General features: G+C 38.6%; 1 protein-coding gene across 4 annotated transcripts in view; it reads right to left on the bottom strand.

The window, feature by feature from the left end:
- The window catches only part of KCNT2 (potassium sodium-activated channel subfamily T member 2), a 614,388-nt gene that overhangs the window by 207,232 nt on the left and 388,444 nt on the right, over window positions 1-18,712 (bottom strand). For all 4 annotated transcript variants that reach the window (XM_075182645.1, XM_075182644.1, XM_075182642.1 and 1 more), the window contains exon 9: window positions 1,704-1,884. In XM_075182645.1, coding sequence (XP_075038746.1) covers window positions 1,704-1,884 — 181 coding nt within the window. The remainder of the gene's footprint in view (window positions 1-1,703; window positions 1,885-18,712) is intronic.

Here is an 18,712-nt window from a genome sequence, read left to right as displayed (position 1 = left end):
ATTATATTTATATGCATTGTTTTGAAATGTTGCTTATATTCTGCTAAAAGATAGAGCACTGTATTATATATGATAGTCTTTAGATGTCACTGTTGTTCTAACTATTTGAAAAAGATCAAAATCAATTATATACATAAATGATGCATGGGTTGTAAACGAATATGTTCAAAAGATTAAATTAGTTTGTGTTACAGCACTTTAAATAAATCTTGGTATTTTTTTTTAGCTTGTAGGTCATTTATGCAAGGAGCAAATCAACTAAGTAAAAATGGGAAAATGTAGAAATGAAGGTAGAACCTTGTATGGCATAAACATACATTGTTATAAAAAGTGATACACCCAAAAATGGACTTGCATATTCACACCAATAACGTCTACATACATATGTGTAGCCTGGGGCGCCGAGAATGGGGGGGGGGGGTAAAATTATCAGGCCTGGGCTGCCTGGGGTGCCCAGCAATCTAGTACTTTTTATTAAGAAAATGAAAAAATTCTGCTAGCAGGTGGCGCTAGCGTGCCCCCACAAATTGGAGGTGTGGGTAATATTAAGGGGGAGGGAGGGAGCGAGCTGACAGCTGTCAGCAGCTCCCAGTCCCTGGACAGTGTGTGACATCACACACTGTCCCAGCAGCAAGGAGGACAAGCTCACACACAGGGCTGCCATTATGCAGGCATGGGGTCCGGGTATTGCCGCTTTAAAACCGGCATTTTCAGACTGTCCATACTAAATTACGTAATTTCATACTGTAGGTGATTAGGCCATCAGGATTGAACACTGGACGGAGATTTCAAGCTCCGTAAAAATTGCCTGTCTGACTTATGGTAAGTAGTCCTTTTATTACTGTAGGGCTTATAGCCATCATTATTCCCATGTCGTTTACAACTTTTTCGGGGTTGACAGTGCCATTTTAGAGTGAACCACCCGTCTACTGGACAAATCCATGTTAAAATGCAAGGCGTGCAAATTAGTTTTCTATTTTGCACATAATTTAAATACTGGCTGTTTTTTTATGTAGCACACAATTACTTGACAGCTTATGTGTACACTGAAATTGAAAGTTGATATTTGTGTACTACATGAAAAAACAGACAGTATTTAACTTATGTGCAAAATAGAAACTAATTTGCACCCCTTGCATTTTAACATAGTTTTGTCCAGGAGACTTAAGTAAGAAATTTCTTGCCTAAATTCCTTAATGAATCAGGCTCTCAGTGACTAAGACAATTCATCATGAAATTTCTATCAAGACTGACCAATTGGCTACCTTTTCTCAAAATAGCACATGAGTAGTCATTTCCAGCAAACTCAAATTAATTTTGTACAAGTTCTTTCTTTTAAGCCATCTGGGTATGATGCGTACTGGTTATGAGAGCTTAGGAATATTCGGAACTTTGCACTTTAATGAGCAAGTAAGGCTACTCCTGCACATCAATATAGATCAAAAACTGTATTTACTGAGCTAAATAATATACCTCTTATCTCTTCTATACTTTTAGTGGAAGCAGATATTGCCTAAAAGGGCTGTGTTTCTTATTTGGCTTCATTGTGATGGAGTGAAAACAAAGAGCTAGTCTGATTGGTTTGGGCTCTGATGGGTAACAGAAATTATTTTTATGTATTGCCAATGGAAGTTTTAGTGATAATTTAATAGATACTGTCCTTCCTATGGGTAATTTTGTTTAAAATATTGCTGATTTGTTACCTGGATTGGAAGAACTACTAATGCCACACAGATCATTATGACCACCAAGAGTTTGGATGGCCAGATTTTTGGCGTCACGTCCCCAAAACCCACAGTGGAAAAAGTGACAATGCAGAAGTAGAGAGAATCAAATAATGTCAGGTTATTTCCAGCTCTCTCCAGATGCTGAATCCCACAGATGCTGAAAAACACAGCAACACAAAATTGAAAACTTTCAGATCAGAAAGATACAAAGGATGCGCTCACAATATGATATAACATGGGGTGAGGTTGTGGTTTCACACAGCAGCAACATAATTTAATGAAAGTTACAGATAAGCAAAAAAGAGTATATTGAATAATAATAATAATAAGAATGGGAGACATTTTTTCTGGACCTGTGCCGATTGGGAAATGTATTTCTTAAATCACAGTATTTCTAAGCATGGGACTCCAATGACTTCTAATTTGGGGGAGGTAACGTTCTTGTAAAACAGTAATTCTCAATGAGCATGCCCTTTAGGTAGTCATCAAGACCATTAAGCAAATCTGTAAAAAAAATCTTGTTACCAAACTTCAATGTAACTCATGTGGGATAAAACCTAAACATATGTTTTCGTTATTCCATTAAAAGTCAAAGATTATATATTTTTCTTAATGACCTTATATTTTCAAAAGACTTCAGATTTAATTTCTATTTTTACATTAATCTAAGCAACAATGTTCTGGGCTACTGAATTCTCATTTAAGCTTTTCATGAATGTTATACATAGGATTTATAAAAAGCAGTATGTGTATATGCAGAGATGCAGAGACAGACAGGATACAGGGGCTTTGTGGAAAAGTCAATTAGTGGCTGTTAATCTTTTATACATTTCTGAAAATATTGTCATTTTAAATAAATTATGAGAGTTCTAGTTTGGAACTCATTGTGCAGGCTTTTTTTTTCCAATTTGGAGCCAAGAGAGAACTTACATGTATTACTTCTTAGGTTGACATAACTGCTGGCAAGACAACAGTGAACTGCTTTATATTTGACACATTTCACAGTTGCTCTTCCCACATTAATCTATTTTAACCCTTTCTTTAACAGAACGAGATTTCTAATATCTTGTGCGGTATCACCATGCTCTTAGGTGTGGTGATGGCTAAAAGATTTGGGATTTTCATTGAGTATTGACACATTTATAATACACTGGTGCAATTAAAATATTATGGGCCTGAATCATTAAGGAACGAAAATGCTGATATGTGCCGAATTTAGAGTAAATTGCTCTGCACATGCCTGGAAGCAAACCATACGCTAGCGCTTCCTGTCTGCTGCGCAGGGATGGTCGCCTGTCTTCAGCGAACGAGGCGCATCCTGTTGCTCAGCAAAAGAATGCCTTTGCCTTGACCGACGTTTCGACACTGTGGTGCAAAGACGCGATCCTGAGTTCTAGCAGTAGTCTGTGACATCGCCGACTGTCAGAAATAGCTAATTAGCCTCCCTATTTAATGGAGACTCTCTCACTCTGGTCTAATCCTGCTACAGTGCACCACCTTGTATCCTGCTCCAACCTTCTCACTGTTCCCAGCATTTGGCTAGTCTTTTGGTTCCTGACTCGGCTTGGTGTTGACTACTCTCTTTGACCCTGATTCTGTTTACCTGCTATTGTTCAGCTTTTGACCTCTGGCTTCCCCTGACTACCCTTTGGATATCGATTTTGTACTACACTTTCAGCTGGCTTTGAACTCGAACTGTCTGACCACTTTCTGTTCATCTACCTACTTCACCGTTAGCTGACATGGAGAACCGCGAACTGCGTGTCCCTTTCAGCAAAGTCCAAACCTCCTTGCGGTTGTCCCTGGTGAACACCTCCTAGCTGAATAGTGTAAATACTGGCAAGTAGCTACTACCTCCTACTTTTCTCCAAGTTGATAGTTGTTGATATTTCTATTTTGTTTCCTAACTCACCCCAACATCCTGATTCCCTCTGTCTTAGTCCTCAGTTCAAGGGGAAAGTCAATGGTAGAGATGACATATGTCAACAGACATGTGTGCAATGGTTTTCTCATTTAGGTATAGCACTTAAAATTTTTGGACAGTTAGAATATCCTCAATAAACATGTTCTGGTGCTGAGTGCTCTTAAATAGGAATGAGTAGATTTTGCTTTCTTGCAAGGTAAGCAATTTATTTAAATTGTATATGGGGAAGGAGGGGGTCAAAAATAGCATGCTTAATCTCCCAGAAGTTACAATTCCTGTGTTGATAAGCACCAGGGCTGTGGGGGCCAGGTTGACTAACAAGATTGGGACCCCTGGAGCAGCAATGTTCTAAAACCCATTACCAGAGTAAACAAAAGAAAAAACACACACACACAATTTTTAAATAATCCCCAAAATCTAAATTGTCACTGCATAAGAAAACAACCCACGCACACCTAAGTGCGGATCATTGCTAAATGATCACAGTAGGTTATTATAATCAATTCATATATTGAATTTCAGTATTTATAATTCTAAGAATTCTCAGACATTCAATACATAAGTGGATTATAATATCATAAGAGAAGTATGTGTTAAGAACTTCTATGCAAAGTTAGATGATATCTGTGTCTGTTGTGCAGGAAGAGATAATAATTTGAATTATGCAATATAGCTCCTTAAATATATAGGATATATTCTCTAGTGAAAAATTTATATTAATAAAATATCATCATCTGTAATTAAAAAAAGGTCCCATTTCTTTTATTTTATTTTATTATAATTTGTGAACAAATGTTATTCACTTTTTCACAAAACACAGGTGTATACTGGCAAAACATTAATCATTTTTTAACGTACATTACTAAAATATTATTTTATCGATAAACATAACCTCCAGAGTGTCCTAGGTTGTGAATTATGACATAGGTGGGAATAAAATAAAATTTAAAGTACAAATAATTGTTTCCAGTGTTGAACTACTTTTATCCTTTGTGTGTAAGTTTAGCGTTAAATATCAACATTAATTTCAAAGACTGATGATTTTGCAATTGAAGACATTTGTTTTCACATAGAAGATATGTGGAACACAGAGATAGAGTCCTGTTTATATTCACACAGTGACAGAGTCTCTTGCTGAATGATTAAATCAGTTTGTGAGACTTAAAGGCTAGCCTCATAGAGAAAATATAGTTATAACATATTCTCCCAAATAATGTGCCTAATATTGTCATATTTCATATGTAGCTGGTTGTAAATTTGTGATCTACTAAATTTAAAATTATATTTCTAAGATGTTTGGACAAAAAGCTATTTTATTTTTAACAATTCCTTATTACATTGTGTGTATAGTAGAGGACGCCATAGAAAGTTGTTGTAAACCTTCATTAGCATTTACACAGCCCTCATCTAGAGACTTCAAAGCGGAGGAGGGATGGGTGCTAAACAAGGATGTTTAATTAAAAGGTCACTGTATGTTGTAAAAAATTGTTACATAAATGAAAGTTTTGCTTGGAGTGGGATATAAGGCCAGTAAAAAATCAAGAACCCCTGCATTGTGTTAACTTATAAATCAAATCTTGGAAGTGGCAGTGTGAGCTATAGTTAAATGTATATTAATCATGTTTAGTCAAACCAGGTGGTTCTGTTATGATTAACCCTTTGTCACACAAACATCACACAGGCTCAGGTGAGTGCTGTATGCAACACCCAAAAACAAAATACATTTTTCAATACTAATTTCTATAAATTATTCTGAAGTGCACTACCCTAAGAAGGAATAAAGAAAAAGAAAAAAATAATTCAAAAAAATTGGGAGCGAGTTTGTCTATTCCTTTCTTGGTTGCAATTTCTCAATTTTTGTATAACTACGAAAAATAAAGCTAACATGAATGTAATATTTAAAACTTGATTGTCTACGCATTTTGAACAAATGGATTGCATTTAATTGTAGAGCTCTAAGACAAGAAAACAATTTCACAGTTTCCTATTTACTTTTTAGAAATTCTTTGTTTTAAAGACAAAACATGTCTTAAGATAAGTTTATAATTTTGTGTCTTACATTGGGGTGAAAAGGGTATTTAATAAAAAAATATGCATATACTTCTGGGAAAGCACAGTTTTTCAGATGGGAAGTAGAGATTCAAAATTTAAACTGCACATGCAAACACAGTTTTTATAGGCACTGCTCCAATTCTTTTTTTTTTTCAAATGCTATGTCCCATTTTTAATATATGTATAGCCAGAGCCGTAACTTAGAATTCTAGCGCCTGGGGCGAGAAAGACAAATGCTGCCCCCCTAGCCCTCAATTTTAACCAAATGAACTGAAAATATTCCTAAATTGCGCCCCCCTTCAGCGTTACGCCCTGGGCGGTCACCTCTGTCGCACAGCCCTAGTTAGGGCCCTGTGTAAAGCATATGTATAGCATGCATATAATATACACAAACATGAATGTTTCCCTAGTATAGTCTACAATCAACATTTTATAATAATGTTTAGTTTAAATAAAAGACCTCTATCTGACCACTATAAGTTATTTTTCTGCTGTTTTTAGCTGTCTTGACATCTTTTGGATAATATTTGTCCTTGCTTGAGGGAATTCCTGCTGCCTATTATAACCCCTTAGATCCTGGATTGAAGCTTGAAAGCATAAAGGCAGGAGGCATGGGTGGGGTACAAATTAGCGATGAGCAGAATTCCGACAAGAGAGATTTAAATGTAGCATTACAGATAAAGTGAAAGCAAACATTTTAGTGAATACCGGAACCTGAATTCTCGTCACGTTTCTGACAGTGGGATTGCTGGTCTAAAGGGGGCAATGCGACCACCCGGCTCCAGGATAAGATACAACTGTTAATACAAAACCTGTCACAAATGTTTACTTTTACTTTGTCTGTAGTGTCTAAACCTCTCTTGTGGGAATTGTGCTCATCGGCAAGATGAGCACCGGGAGGTGTATTCATGTGATTTGTTTCATCACATAAGCACAACATTGCGCAGTGGGGTTGGGGCCTTTATGACACGAATAACATCATAAAGGCCTGCCTTGCCTTCTTCACAAAATGGAGAGGTGGAATCCTGGAGAACAGCCTACTCTTCTGCAAATCCTGGAGAACAGCCTACTCTTCTGCAAATCCTGGAGGACTTCCTGAAATTCATATCTTCTGGATGTTCTAAGAAAGTAGGAAAGTATACTTATCACACACATGATGTCTTGCCACTCTTTATGTTTTAGACTACTATAGTTTAACCAAAGTGACTGTCCTCAACTGTTTCATTTCATTGACAATAACTACAGCAACTTAATCCTAGAAAACTGCATATTGAAAATAATGTAAAATGTATGGGCTTAACTTTGTTTGCTTAGGCATAATTTTTGCACAAATGAGTCTGATTAACTGCTGTGTTTATACACAGGTGTACTCTCACTATTCAGTATTCAGCTTTTCTGAAGTGCCTTCATGAAAAGGTCTTGTATGACCATTTACAAGAGAGTTGTGTTGGAAGTTAAAGGAGTTAAATCAGTGGTATTTGGTTTGTTTTAGTGACTTCTTGATCGTGAAAGAAGAAATATTTCCTGAATGTTTTCATTAATCAATTTTTATAATTTCAATAACTTTTATATCAAGAAATAATTGTTTTGAAAGTGCTAGATATATATTTATTACTGTTAAAAAATGTAACCCTATAAAAGACTTGTCTCTGTTGCTATACTCTTGACTCAGCATGCAATTACAATAAACATGTGTTATATATGCATCCAGCAGTTTCAAAAAAACTAGGTTCACTAGGGACAATAGTTGGCAGAGATATGAATGTGTATGCCGGATAAAGTAAAAATCTAACTTCAAAGTCCTACTTACTTTCACATTTGAATAGAGATGAACAAATATCTTGTGGAATATTCACCACATCCTGCTTAACTCGCTTATTTGAGCAAATTTTTCCAGTGGAATTTAGTCTCAAGTGTTCTGCGCAGAATTATCTACTCCTAGTCGGATCACACCACAAAGAAGAATTGACACATAAATTGTATGAGTTGCAAAGTAAATTTTATCGCTACCAATAACCATTGTCCAATGCGAATATTGTGGTTCCAACGGACAAAGAGATTTTAATAGCAAGCCATGCTGAAGGATAAAAGATATAACAATAAACAGGAAAGTATAAAACCGAATACATTTCAATTTTGCAAGCACGACCTGGGCCTAGGTCCACATTCAGCCTTGTAGTCAGGAAGAGAGAGAAAGAACTAACTGGCCCAGGGAGTTTATATGCAGTTTCAGTAAAAAAAAATTATGATGTCACAATGTACACAAAGATAAATTAAGGTTTTTCTTCATTGATCCAGGGGTTGGGTAAGTCCAGTATAATGCAAATCATAGGTTAGTTCAAAGGATTCCTGATAAAGGGGGGGCAGCTCACTCCAACAGTTGTGCACATGAAGTGCCGTAGGGAACCGATCTAATACAGTTTAAACCAACCTATTTGCATTCCAAACACAATATCATTTTGAGCATTAATCCTTTTTATTCCATAACTAGTGATCACAGGAAGCGAGCACTTCGTCTAAAGTTGCGAATTCCTGATGGTAATTGCAGATCAAAATGACACTAAACAGGATACTTTTTCCTATATCCTGAGCCCTAGATACCTTTAATATAATATAATTTATGTATAAATAATCTCTAATACATTTTACTAATAAAAAAAATGTGGATTGGAACCTTAAAAAATGTGTATTATTTACAAGTGTAAGTGTGAATGTAAATGTGATTGTCATTAATCAGTGCGATTGTGTCATTAGACGTGGCATATTAATCGCAATCGCACGGTAGAACAATATTAACCAATTTAGTTTACTTCATCCAATTATTTGACTTCCACAGAGCTCTATTTATAGACCATAAATTCAGAGAAATGCAAAATGTGGAAATTGCAAATATAGTGCAACTGGAAGTGGTAGATCGAAATACCAGAACGTGACATTACTGTAAAACAGATTTGCACAATAGACATTGCAAAGGCATTAATCTTTACTTTTAGACCATTCCTCTAATTACTTACAATTTAATTTTTCTCCTTTAGTACTGCTGGAAGAATTATGTCTTAAAGAGCATTGCAAAGTTTATCATCATCTGCTGGGAGACTCTGCAAGATTGAGCTGTACCTGAATGCAAAGGGCATCCCAGGGTAACATCTTATGTGACAATGTATTGAGGGTTTCATTCACTTGTAAACAAGTCAAGTGAGTGGGCGTTAGGACTGTCTCCATTTCCTTTGTCTCTTTTGTATATGTTAATGTGTTTATTAAACTGGTATTTGTGTGTCTATAAATTCACCTATGAATATAAATATAACAGCCACTTGGTTGGTGCAAAGGACACACCAATTAAAGTTTTGTCCAATGCACAATTTCTCCCTTCTCTGAGGACATGTAATTTGTACTGTAGATATAAAAAGCTCTATAGCAATCCACTAAATTAGGAACACCTCAAATTATACCTCTCCACCACTTAAAGATCATCAAGAAACACACTTAAAGATCATCAAGAAACAGTATCATTTGAATCAGAGCAGCTGTTCTTCACGAAGGAGTTGCCTGATGTGTCCAGCTCATCTAAAAATAAAGAGATACATTTTGCACCCTTGTAGTTTCAATCGTCTTGATTTCCTAAGCCATGTGCTTCACTGTATAAACATGTGCAAATGTGTAAAAAACCCTCCCTGACATAGAGAATCTATAGAACATTTTAATGCAAAATGGGGACCGTATATAAAATCCTTACTTAATAAGGATTACCCCCTTGACTGTCTATTAGTTTCGTAGTAAGCCCCGCTCCCTGACGGGCGATCTTCCAGATAAGTTCCCTGCTATTCTCTGTCTCCTATTTTCGGTTTTAACAATAGTATTATACCTGCACAATTAAATTTACAAAAATAACAAAATAATACTTATAACATAGAATATAAGTTATTTTGTTACTTTATTGTTCTGTATCACCAGGTAACTTGAAGTTTCTCATTGTTCATACCACACTGTTGATTGTATTTATCTCTGTGTTTCTGTATTTAAATAAAAAAATAATTTCTAGAAAAATCAAATAAAAAATGTGAATCATCAGACCCAGTCATCCTCTGCCATTGCTCCTTGGTCCAGTTCAGACACTCACATGTCCATTGTAGGTACTTTCGGTGCTGGACAAGGGTCAGCATGGGCACTCTGACTGGTCTAAGGCTACGCAGCCCCATACACAGCAAGCTGTGTTGCACTGGGTGGTCTGACACCTTTCTATCTATCACATACCAGACCCATTGATCGTTCAGTTGGGCTCCGGGTCCCTTACCTATGGCTCCCTCCTCCTCTTCTCTTTTGAGTGGGAATGCTGCAGCTGCCTCTGGATGGCGCCATGTTTGAAATCAGGTCTGCACATGTGCAGACCCATCTTTTAAAGAGTATTATTTCTGCATATTGGTCACTCCCAGCATACCTGGACCTCAGAGGTCCAGGTATGCTTGTTTCAGAACTCTACATCTTCCGGTTTCCGCTAATGCGTTTCCCAGCATCACCTGGACCATTGTGCATTGCTGTCTTGACTTTCAGCTCTCCATCTATCCAGGCATCCTGCTGAATAGTATACTTGAACTCCAGCATTCCTGGCTTCTGATTATTTCTACCTGTTTCCTCTCCATTCAGTAAGCACACTCCATAGGGCCATGCTTGTTTCCTAGTGAAAGAACCATGAGCACCAGACAGAAGCCGCCTAGCCCACACTTCCTTGCGGGGGTCACTTATGAACACCTTCTGTTCCATTAGACTCTGCGCCTCCATGTATGTAGCTCCAAAATAATCAGGCCCTGAGGGTCCCACTTCACCATTGAACCGTGACATTATCATTAGAATTAACTTTTCAGCAATTTGTGCTACAGTAGCTCTTCTGCGGGATTGGACCACGGTTATCCTTTGCTCCCCAATCATATCGATGATCGTCGGGCACACATGATCCTGTGGTTGGTTCACCAGTTGTCATTTCTTGGACCACCTACCATTTTGGAGATGCTCTGACCCAGTCGGTGGTAGTCAGTTTCATGGTACTGACTACCCCGATACAGAACAGAATGACATGAGGATTCCGAATGAATAGTACACCGACCTGTGAAAAAACCTACTTACCGGAATGCAGATTACTTCACATCACGACTTCCAGTGTTGCTGGCTGGAGAAAATTACTTCATCATCAACTGCGACTTGGGTTATTGCGGAGATGGATGGACCCGTCTGTCATTTATGTAATGTAAGTACTAGGGTTAGGGTTAGGATTAGGGTTAACCCTAACTCCTAACCCTAATATTCCTAGCACCCCTAACCCCTAAAAGAGTTTCGGTAGGCACGGCTACCAAACTCAAGCCGACTCTTAGAAGGGAAACTGGCTCCAAATGCATCAATGTAATGTGTGCCCCACCAACCTTGCCAGCCAAATGTACAGTGTTCTTCTACCATGCCAGTTTCCCTCCCGAACCTAAACACGCCACCATCCTACACTGCCCCAATCAAACCTCCATAAGTCTCTTCAATAAATAAACTCATACTGTCCTTGGTAAAGTGCACCCCATCATGCCTATAGAAGCCAAGTTTTGAAACATAATTAAAGGGTGTTCAAACCAAATGCCACCCATCGGCCAGAAAAACCGGGCCAGCACTGAATTACCCTTCTTGCGGTATCTATCAACTACCTACCAATTAGGAAATGACCTTCACACCTATTGGGGAACTATCTCAAACAAGCACAGGAGCAAACCTGGCCAGGAGGCATGCACCCAAGCTAGGTCGGACTGAATGCGCAGGATAAGATCCACTGATTTTACATGGCCAAATTCATTGCCCCCAAGGTAGATAACCAAGATAGTGATTCTGTGCATACAAGCATAATGTGATGTCTCCCCTCGACTGGCAATTTTCATGAACAGCAGCCCGCTAAACCCAGGCCATCTCAACCCCTGCTGAACCAACCAAGAAACTACCACAGGGCGTAGAAAGGTAGGAAGTATCCCAATCCACCAGGGGCCCAATGCACAAAGGAATGGCTAATGACCCAGATGTGCAAAGGAGTCCATGCAGTGTAATGCAGTAAGCACATACATACATTAAATACCTCAAAGAAATACAGTATCCAGCAATCCACCAGAGAACACAGGCAAAGCAAAATAATAAGAACGCATGGCAAGAAAAATTGAAGAGCAAAAGGAAAAGGAAGAAAAACAGGCGATGGTAAAAACCATCAAAACCTTGAGGTTCATCAGCCAATCAGGCCCACTATAGGAGAAAATTCTGTAGATATCCCTTGGCGTCCCTCTTCCCAAAAGCAGCAAGTGACAAAAGCCCAGTGTCCATTCAGAGAAAGTGGAGAAAACAAAAGAAGATTTCAAGACAGAAGAGAAGGCCTCACATACCGACTATACGTAGTGGACCCACCTGCTTTAGATGTGGCTTCCCCGACTCTAAAGGAATTCGTGCCAAGCCGGTGCTATTCAGCTGCCTACCATCAGGGATGACGAGAAGCTTGAACGCCCAGCTTCGCAGCACCTGAGATATAAGGAAATTCTTGGCACCATTGAATTGGCTGTACAATTTAGATAAAAATAGAGATACCCACCAGAGAGGCGGACAACGCCAATTTCGACTAACCTGAGGTGTAACCAGCCCAAACAAATGCCAGCATACACCTGTGCCAATCTTTACAACTACTAGAAACAGCATCCAGGAAAACGAGCCACTCCTGCCTAGCAGACTATTATTTCTACAGTATGACAGGGGTCAGTGACAATTCAGTTAGACCCTCTACGCCAGCTTCACAATCGACCAGACATAAGCAAGGCAAGGGAAACCAGGGAAACCAAAGACATAAATTTGCCCAATTATCCCTGGACAAAGCATCATCAGAAGTTAATTTTGAACAACAGGAAGTGCAACGCAAGCTGCCTTAGCAGGCCAATGACTGGGGAAAGAAGCACTCTGCCAGTCACCAGGCCAAAGTACCACGCATCAACGGGGAAATAGGTCTCAAGACTGACTGACCCCACTGCATCCATAAACAGGTGCAGTTTCCTACTAGATATCGGGGAGGTCGGGTTATACCATTAAAATCCATATAGAAATCCCACAGAAACAGGTCCCAAACCCACAGGTCTTCCCTGATGTCAGACGACTATGGGATACGACAGTGAGCAGATGTAAATCCTGTGGTCGTCTGCTCCAATTTGTGGCAAAAGCTCTTGTCCATTGGCATTACCTGGAAATAGTGAAATTGAAATAACCAAATAAAGATTGCGCCTTCTTCAACAGTTCCTTTGGGGGACTCTCTCACCTCCGACATCAACGCATAAAATGTCATTACTTTATCGGTACACAGCCTACACAGACACAAACCATTGTCGATTTTGATTCCCAAATAAGATAGTCAGGTCGTGGGACCCTCAGTTTTATCATGAACCACAGGCACAACCAGGGAATAAAACAACGCAACCATGAAAACAAAACATCCGCACAGACTGAGGACTGGCCCAGCCCTATAACCAAGAAATAATCCATGTACTGGGTGCTATATTAATGACCCGTACCGGTAGCAATGCACCAATACAAAATGGTGCTGAAGTATTCAAAAAAGTGCACATCCCATGGGCAGGCACTTACCCACATTAAACCTCAGGCCCAATTTAAAACCCCTGAAGGGCAAGAAATCCAGGTGCAGCAGGAGGAGACAAAAAGCAAATTTGATATCCACCTCTGCCAATAAAGCCCTGGCCTCAATCCAAGGCAGTATGAAGTCAGTAGGAGTCAGGAGGTGGTATGGCATACCACCTTATACACCCTCACTTTGACCACTGATTTAAATCACAGGCAAAAATATTAAAACAGTGTACCTCACAAAACCTTCCTATTCCTACAATACACATGGACAACCAATAAATGGAAGAATATATGTCATTGTGAGTTGCATTAAAACAGACAGTTGCTTATAGTTATTGAAGAAGAAAAAGTATACCTAATCCGAAAGAAAATAGAACTGAAACACAGAAAGAATGATTGTTAAAAGTCAAATGGAATAGGTATATACCTATATGTAGAACATTATAATAATTACTTCATATTAAACTACTACAGTATGAATGGTTTTAGATTTATAACTCATTGAGTTCTAATGCTTCATTTAGACCATAAGGACTGAATCTCACTTATGTATCCAAAAGTCTTCTTGTTTACAGAGTCTTTTAAACCTACTCCCCCTCTTGGTGTGTTTTTAATATGTTATAAACTAATAAGTGTCAAACTATTAACATCACCATCAGGTACACTGAAAAACTTGCAAGGTACACTATGATTTTCAACTCTATTTAATTAAACAGTATGCTTATGTTCCAGAAATCAACATTTTTTAAGCTCCCGTAGTTTGTAAGTTACAACTATATTTCAAAACATATAGAGCCTGATTCTTTAAGGAACCTAAATGCTGATATGTGGCGTATTTTGCGTAAAAACCTTCTACGCATTCCCAGCAAAAAACCATAGGCCAGAGAGTGCAGCACCATCCAATTCATCTTCAAGCTCAAATGACCGTTACTAAGGCCTACAATTTCATGGGCAGAATGGGAGAGGAAAGGGGTGTTTGCACACAGTCAATGTACAGTAACGAAGTACCAAGCTCAAGCGCACACAGCAGTGTCCAATTCAAGCTTTGGGCATCTCAAAGGTACGTGCTTTTCATTCGTATCACTTGCACTAGCTACAAGTCTGGTGTAAGTGCTAATTACTAGTGATTGCGTGCGGTCATGTATGCATGCTAGAACATGTGTTTGTGATCAGAAGCAACTGTAAAAATGCATTTTTATGTACTGTAGACATTCATAACATCCTAATAAATGTATTTTATGGAAAAAAATGTTTTGTCATTAATGACTATATTATTAACAGATGACATTGATTGAATATTTTTTTCCTCTGTGCGTTCTTTTGGGACTTTAGATGCGCTCCTAGATCCATATTCATCAACAGAAGTATCTTTGAATATGGAGTGTAAACATCCACTCCTTGTTTATCATGGAGGTGTGTATGCCTGATTTATGTGCGTTATAAAACAAAAAGGCACAATACGTTCACTTTGCGTGCCTTAATGAATCAGGCCCATATTGTATATTTCAAATTACAATTAACAAAGATTCAGATTTTATAAGCATTATCTTCATATCTTAGTTCTTTTGTTTTATTAGCAATATAGGTACATGTAATACATCTTGAGCCTTTACAACAAAACCAAAGACCCATTTTTTTAGGCATCCAATCTGATGTTTTCATCAGGCCCTGTTGATTAGTAGGACTCTCAAAAGATTTGGGGCTCACATATTTTTTTAATTATTCCCCTTTGTAAAAACTACTTCTAGATTATTAGGAGACAAGGATTTAAATGTTAAGTGCTGTGTAAAAATAATTTCTTAATTTCTTAAGAAATTAATTTCTTAATTACTTTTTTAATATTGAATTACCTCTTCTTAAACTTGGACACAAACGTTAAATCAAACAGATATGACTCCCTAGCGGATATCCACTTGTGAGTAGTGGTACTTGATTTATCTTTCACCTTCAGGAGCTCTTACATCTAATCTTAGATACGTCTTCATGAGCTTTATCTAATATCTTCTGTGGGTAACCTCTCTTCCGGAAATTGTCTAGAATTTATCCCTTTGAGTTATGAAAGTGGACTTGCTAGTATCGCTTCTTTTCAGACGTATCAGTTGTCCTATGTGGATGTTATTTTTCCAAATCCTTTGGTGGGCACTGTCATAATTAGTAGATAATTATTTGCATCCAGCTATTTCTCAAAGGTGAATGCATGTAGATCTAAAAAATCAATACTTGATTCATGATATGAATGTGTGAACCTGAGATGTGCTTGTTATTATTAAGTGGTGCTCTTATTTCTCCTCCACTTCAAATAATAAATAAATCATCAATATAACGGCCATGGAGAACCAAACCCAAAATCCCAATCATGAGTGTCTTCAAAGTCTCCCACGTAGAGGTTGGCGTTGCTTGAGGTGAATGGGGTCCCCATCGCCATCCCCATCGCCTGCAAATTATTGTGATCAAGCTAAAAATAAAATTGTTCTTTAGAATAAACTGAATAGATTTATACCAGAAATAAGGGGTAATTTTTTTTAATACTCTTCTGATTCCATGAGCTCCAGCTTTCACACTGAATAATCTGCTCCCATCGGCAACAATCACAAGAGAATTGGATGACAAAACTTATAAGAAGATAACAATATATATATATATATATATATATATATATATATATATATATGTATATATATATATATATATATATATATATATGTATATATATATATATATATATATATATATATATATATTGTGGCAAGAGCCCGCTACTAAAGAAGCACACGCGAACAACTTCTTCCTTTTTAGGTAGCTTTATTGTCAGGATGATAAATGTTTTGACACTGTATACTTTCACAGCAATTATGGAGACCCTAAACGCTTGCTATACATAGAACAGCTCTCTCTCAAAACCAGCCAGCTTCCCCCAGCGTTGGTCTCAGTGAACAAATGGCACAAACAAGGTTTTATACATGATACTCCTCCCCCAGCCTTAGCTTGATGGACAGGTGACACACCCACCTTCTCTTTAAGAGAAAACGCCTATCACTGGCTCTGTTTCAACTAACAGACACACCCTGTCTGTTTTCTGTGAGGAAGCAGCTTTTAAATTATGTAAGTTAACCAACTTTAAACTACCCATAAGTCTTTACTTGGTTTAACCTGAATCTAGGTGCATAACTTCCTGATGTGGGACTCATGGTAAAACAGCTTTGAAATGCAGGTCCAATATGTGCTACAGAACAATCCATGGGTTCCTGTAGTTTAGGACACTCTGCCTTAAAGTGGCCTGGCTCACCACATTCAAAATACTTCAGATTAGACAGCTTTGCACCTGGCCCTTTGTCCGTAGCAGTTTTGCCATTGGGCCCTGTGGCAAGGATTGTCAAACCTGGCTTTTGGCGTGGCAGCGGCTTTGGCACAAATGCAGGTTCTTTAGTCATTTGCTGTAGCGCACAAAACCTTTCTACCACGGTGGCAAGCTCTTCATAAGTTTGTGGGTCTGATTGCAGAACCCACCTTTGCAAATCGCGGTTCAGCCCCCGGATGAAGTGATCTATTGCCAGAACTTCAATAATCCGAGAAGGCGAATTCTCCTCAGGCTGCAGCCATTTCTTTAAAATTTTAGAAAGCTCAGCCATTTGCGCTCTGACCGGTTTTTCTTTATCATAGCGCCATTGGTGATAGTGCTGGGCTCGGCCTGGCCCATAAACTCCAATGCGAGCCAATATCTCAGACTTTAGACACAGATAATCAGAGTAATCAGAGGCTCGTTCCTCATCTAGATCCATATAAGCTTGTTGAGCTTCACCAGTCAGATATGGCGACAGTCTCTCAGCCCAATCTTTAGGAGGCCATTTTGCCCTTTTTGCAAGTCAAAAGACACCAGATATGCTTCTACGTCATCAGCTGGTGACATTTTCTGCAGAACCGGACAAGGTGGTTCATTCCTGTCATGCCTCACCTGGCTTAACTCTTCTCTTAAGAGCCTTAACTCGTAGCATTTGAGCTTGCTGCTGTTGCTGCGCAGCGGCCACATTCACAAGGGTTTTCAGTACTTCCTCCATGTTGACGTCTGCGCGGGTTGGGTAGCGGAAACTTGCTTCCCGGAGTATCCCACTTCTGACACCACTTGTGGCAAGAGCCCGCTACTGCAGAAGCACACGCGAACAACTTCTTCCTTTTTAGGTAGCTTTATTGTCAGGATGATAAATGTTTTGACACTGTATACTTTCACAGCAATTATGGAGACCCTAAACGCTTGCTATACATAGATCAGCTCTCTCTCAAGACCAGCCAGCTACCCCAGCGTTGGTCTCAGTGAACAAATGGCACAAACAAGGTTTTATACATGATACTCCTCCCCCAGCCTTAGCTTGATGGACAGGTGACACACCCACCTTCTCTTTAAGAGAAAACGCCCATCACTGGCTCTGTTTCAACTAACAGACACACCCTGTCTGTTTGCTGAGAGGAAGCAGCTTTTAAATTATGTAAGTTAACCAACTTTAAACTACCCATAAGTCTTTACTTGGTTTAACCTGAATCTAGGTGCATAACTGCGCCAATGTCTTACTCTGCTTGCATGTTTTCTTTGCATATTGTCAGATAAATGCCTCCCTTTGTTACAATATATATATATATATATATATATATATATATATATATATATATATATATATATATATCTATCATGTTTGAGCCTGCTTGGCAAAATAATTTTTAGAGCCCCTTGTTTCCACTCCTGGGGGTAAATGTATCAAGCTGAGAGTTTCCCGGCGGGTTTGAAAAGTGGAGATGTTGCCTATAGCAACCAATCAAATTCTATCTGTCACTTTGTAGAATGTACTAAATAAATGATATCTAGAATCTGATTGTTTTTTCAAACCCGCCGGAAAACTCTCAGCTTGATACATTTACCCCCTGCTGATATTGTGTCATCGAAGCCAGGGGAGGACAGCAGAGCCCAGATATAGGGCCTAGTAAAGAACCCACTGATTATTCACCCCTACAATAGATAGCCAGAGCTCTCCTTGTGGGTTCCAAATTCTCATGCAAAGGGTTTGACTATCTGTTATCTATATCAGAGATGAATCCTGTTCCACAGCACATTGGTTCCACAACTACTGTATCGATCTCCTTTATAAATCTCATTCTCTGTTACCTGGAATTACTCAAAACACCAGATCTTGCACAATGCAGCCTACATTCATCACAGTAGAGAGGTGTGGCCTACCTTTTCCCTATACCATGAGGTGTGGACTTTCATTTATCGAACTGTAGAATATCAATAACTTTACCAACCTCATTAGCTTGCCTTCTGGGCCACCTATTTTCCTCCTGGTGCTACTGGATAACAACAGCTGCTTAGCAGGTAATCTGGACA

Source organism: Mixophyes fleayi, chromosome 8 (assembly GCF_038048845.1).
Source record: "Mixophyes fleayi isolate aMixFle1 chromosome 8, aMixFle1.hap1, whole genome shotgun sequence".
In the NCBI taxonomy this organism is placed as follows: domain Eukaryota; kingdom Metazoa; phylum Chordata; class Amphibia; order Anura; family Limnodynastidae; genus Mixophyes; species Mixophyes fleayi.
The sequence above is the reverse complement of the archived record's forward strand: the minus strand, read 5'-3'. Positions and strand labels throughout refer to the sequence as shown.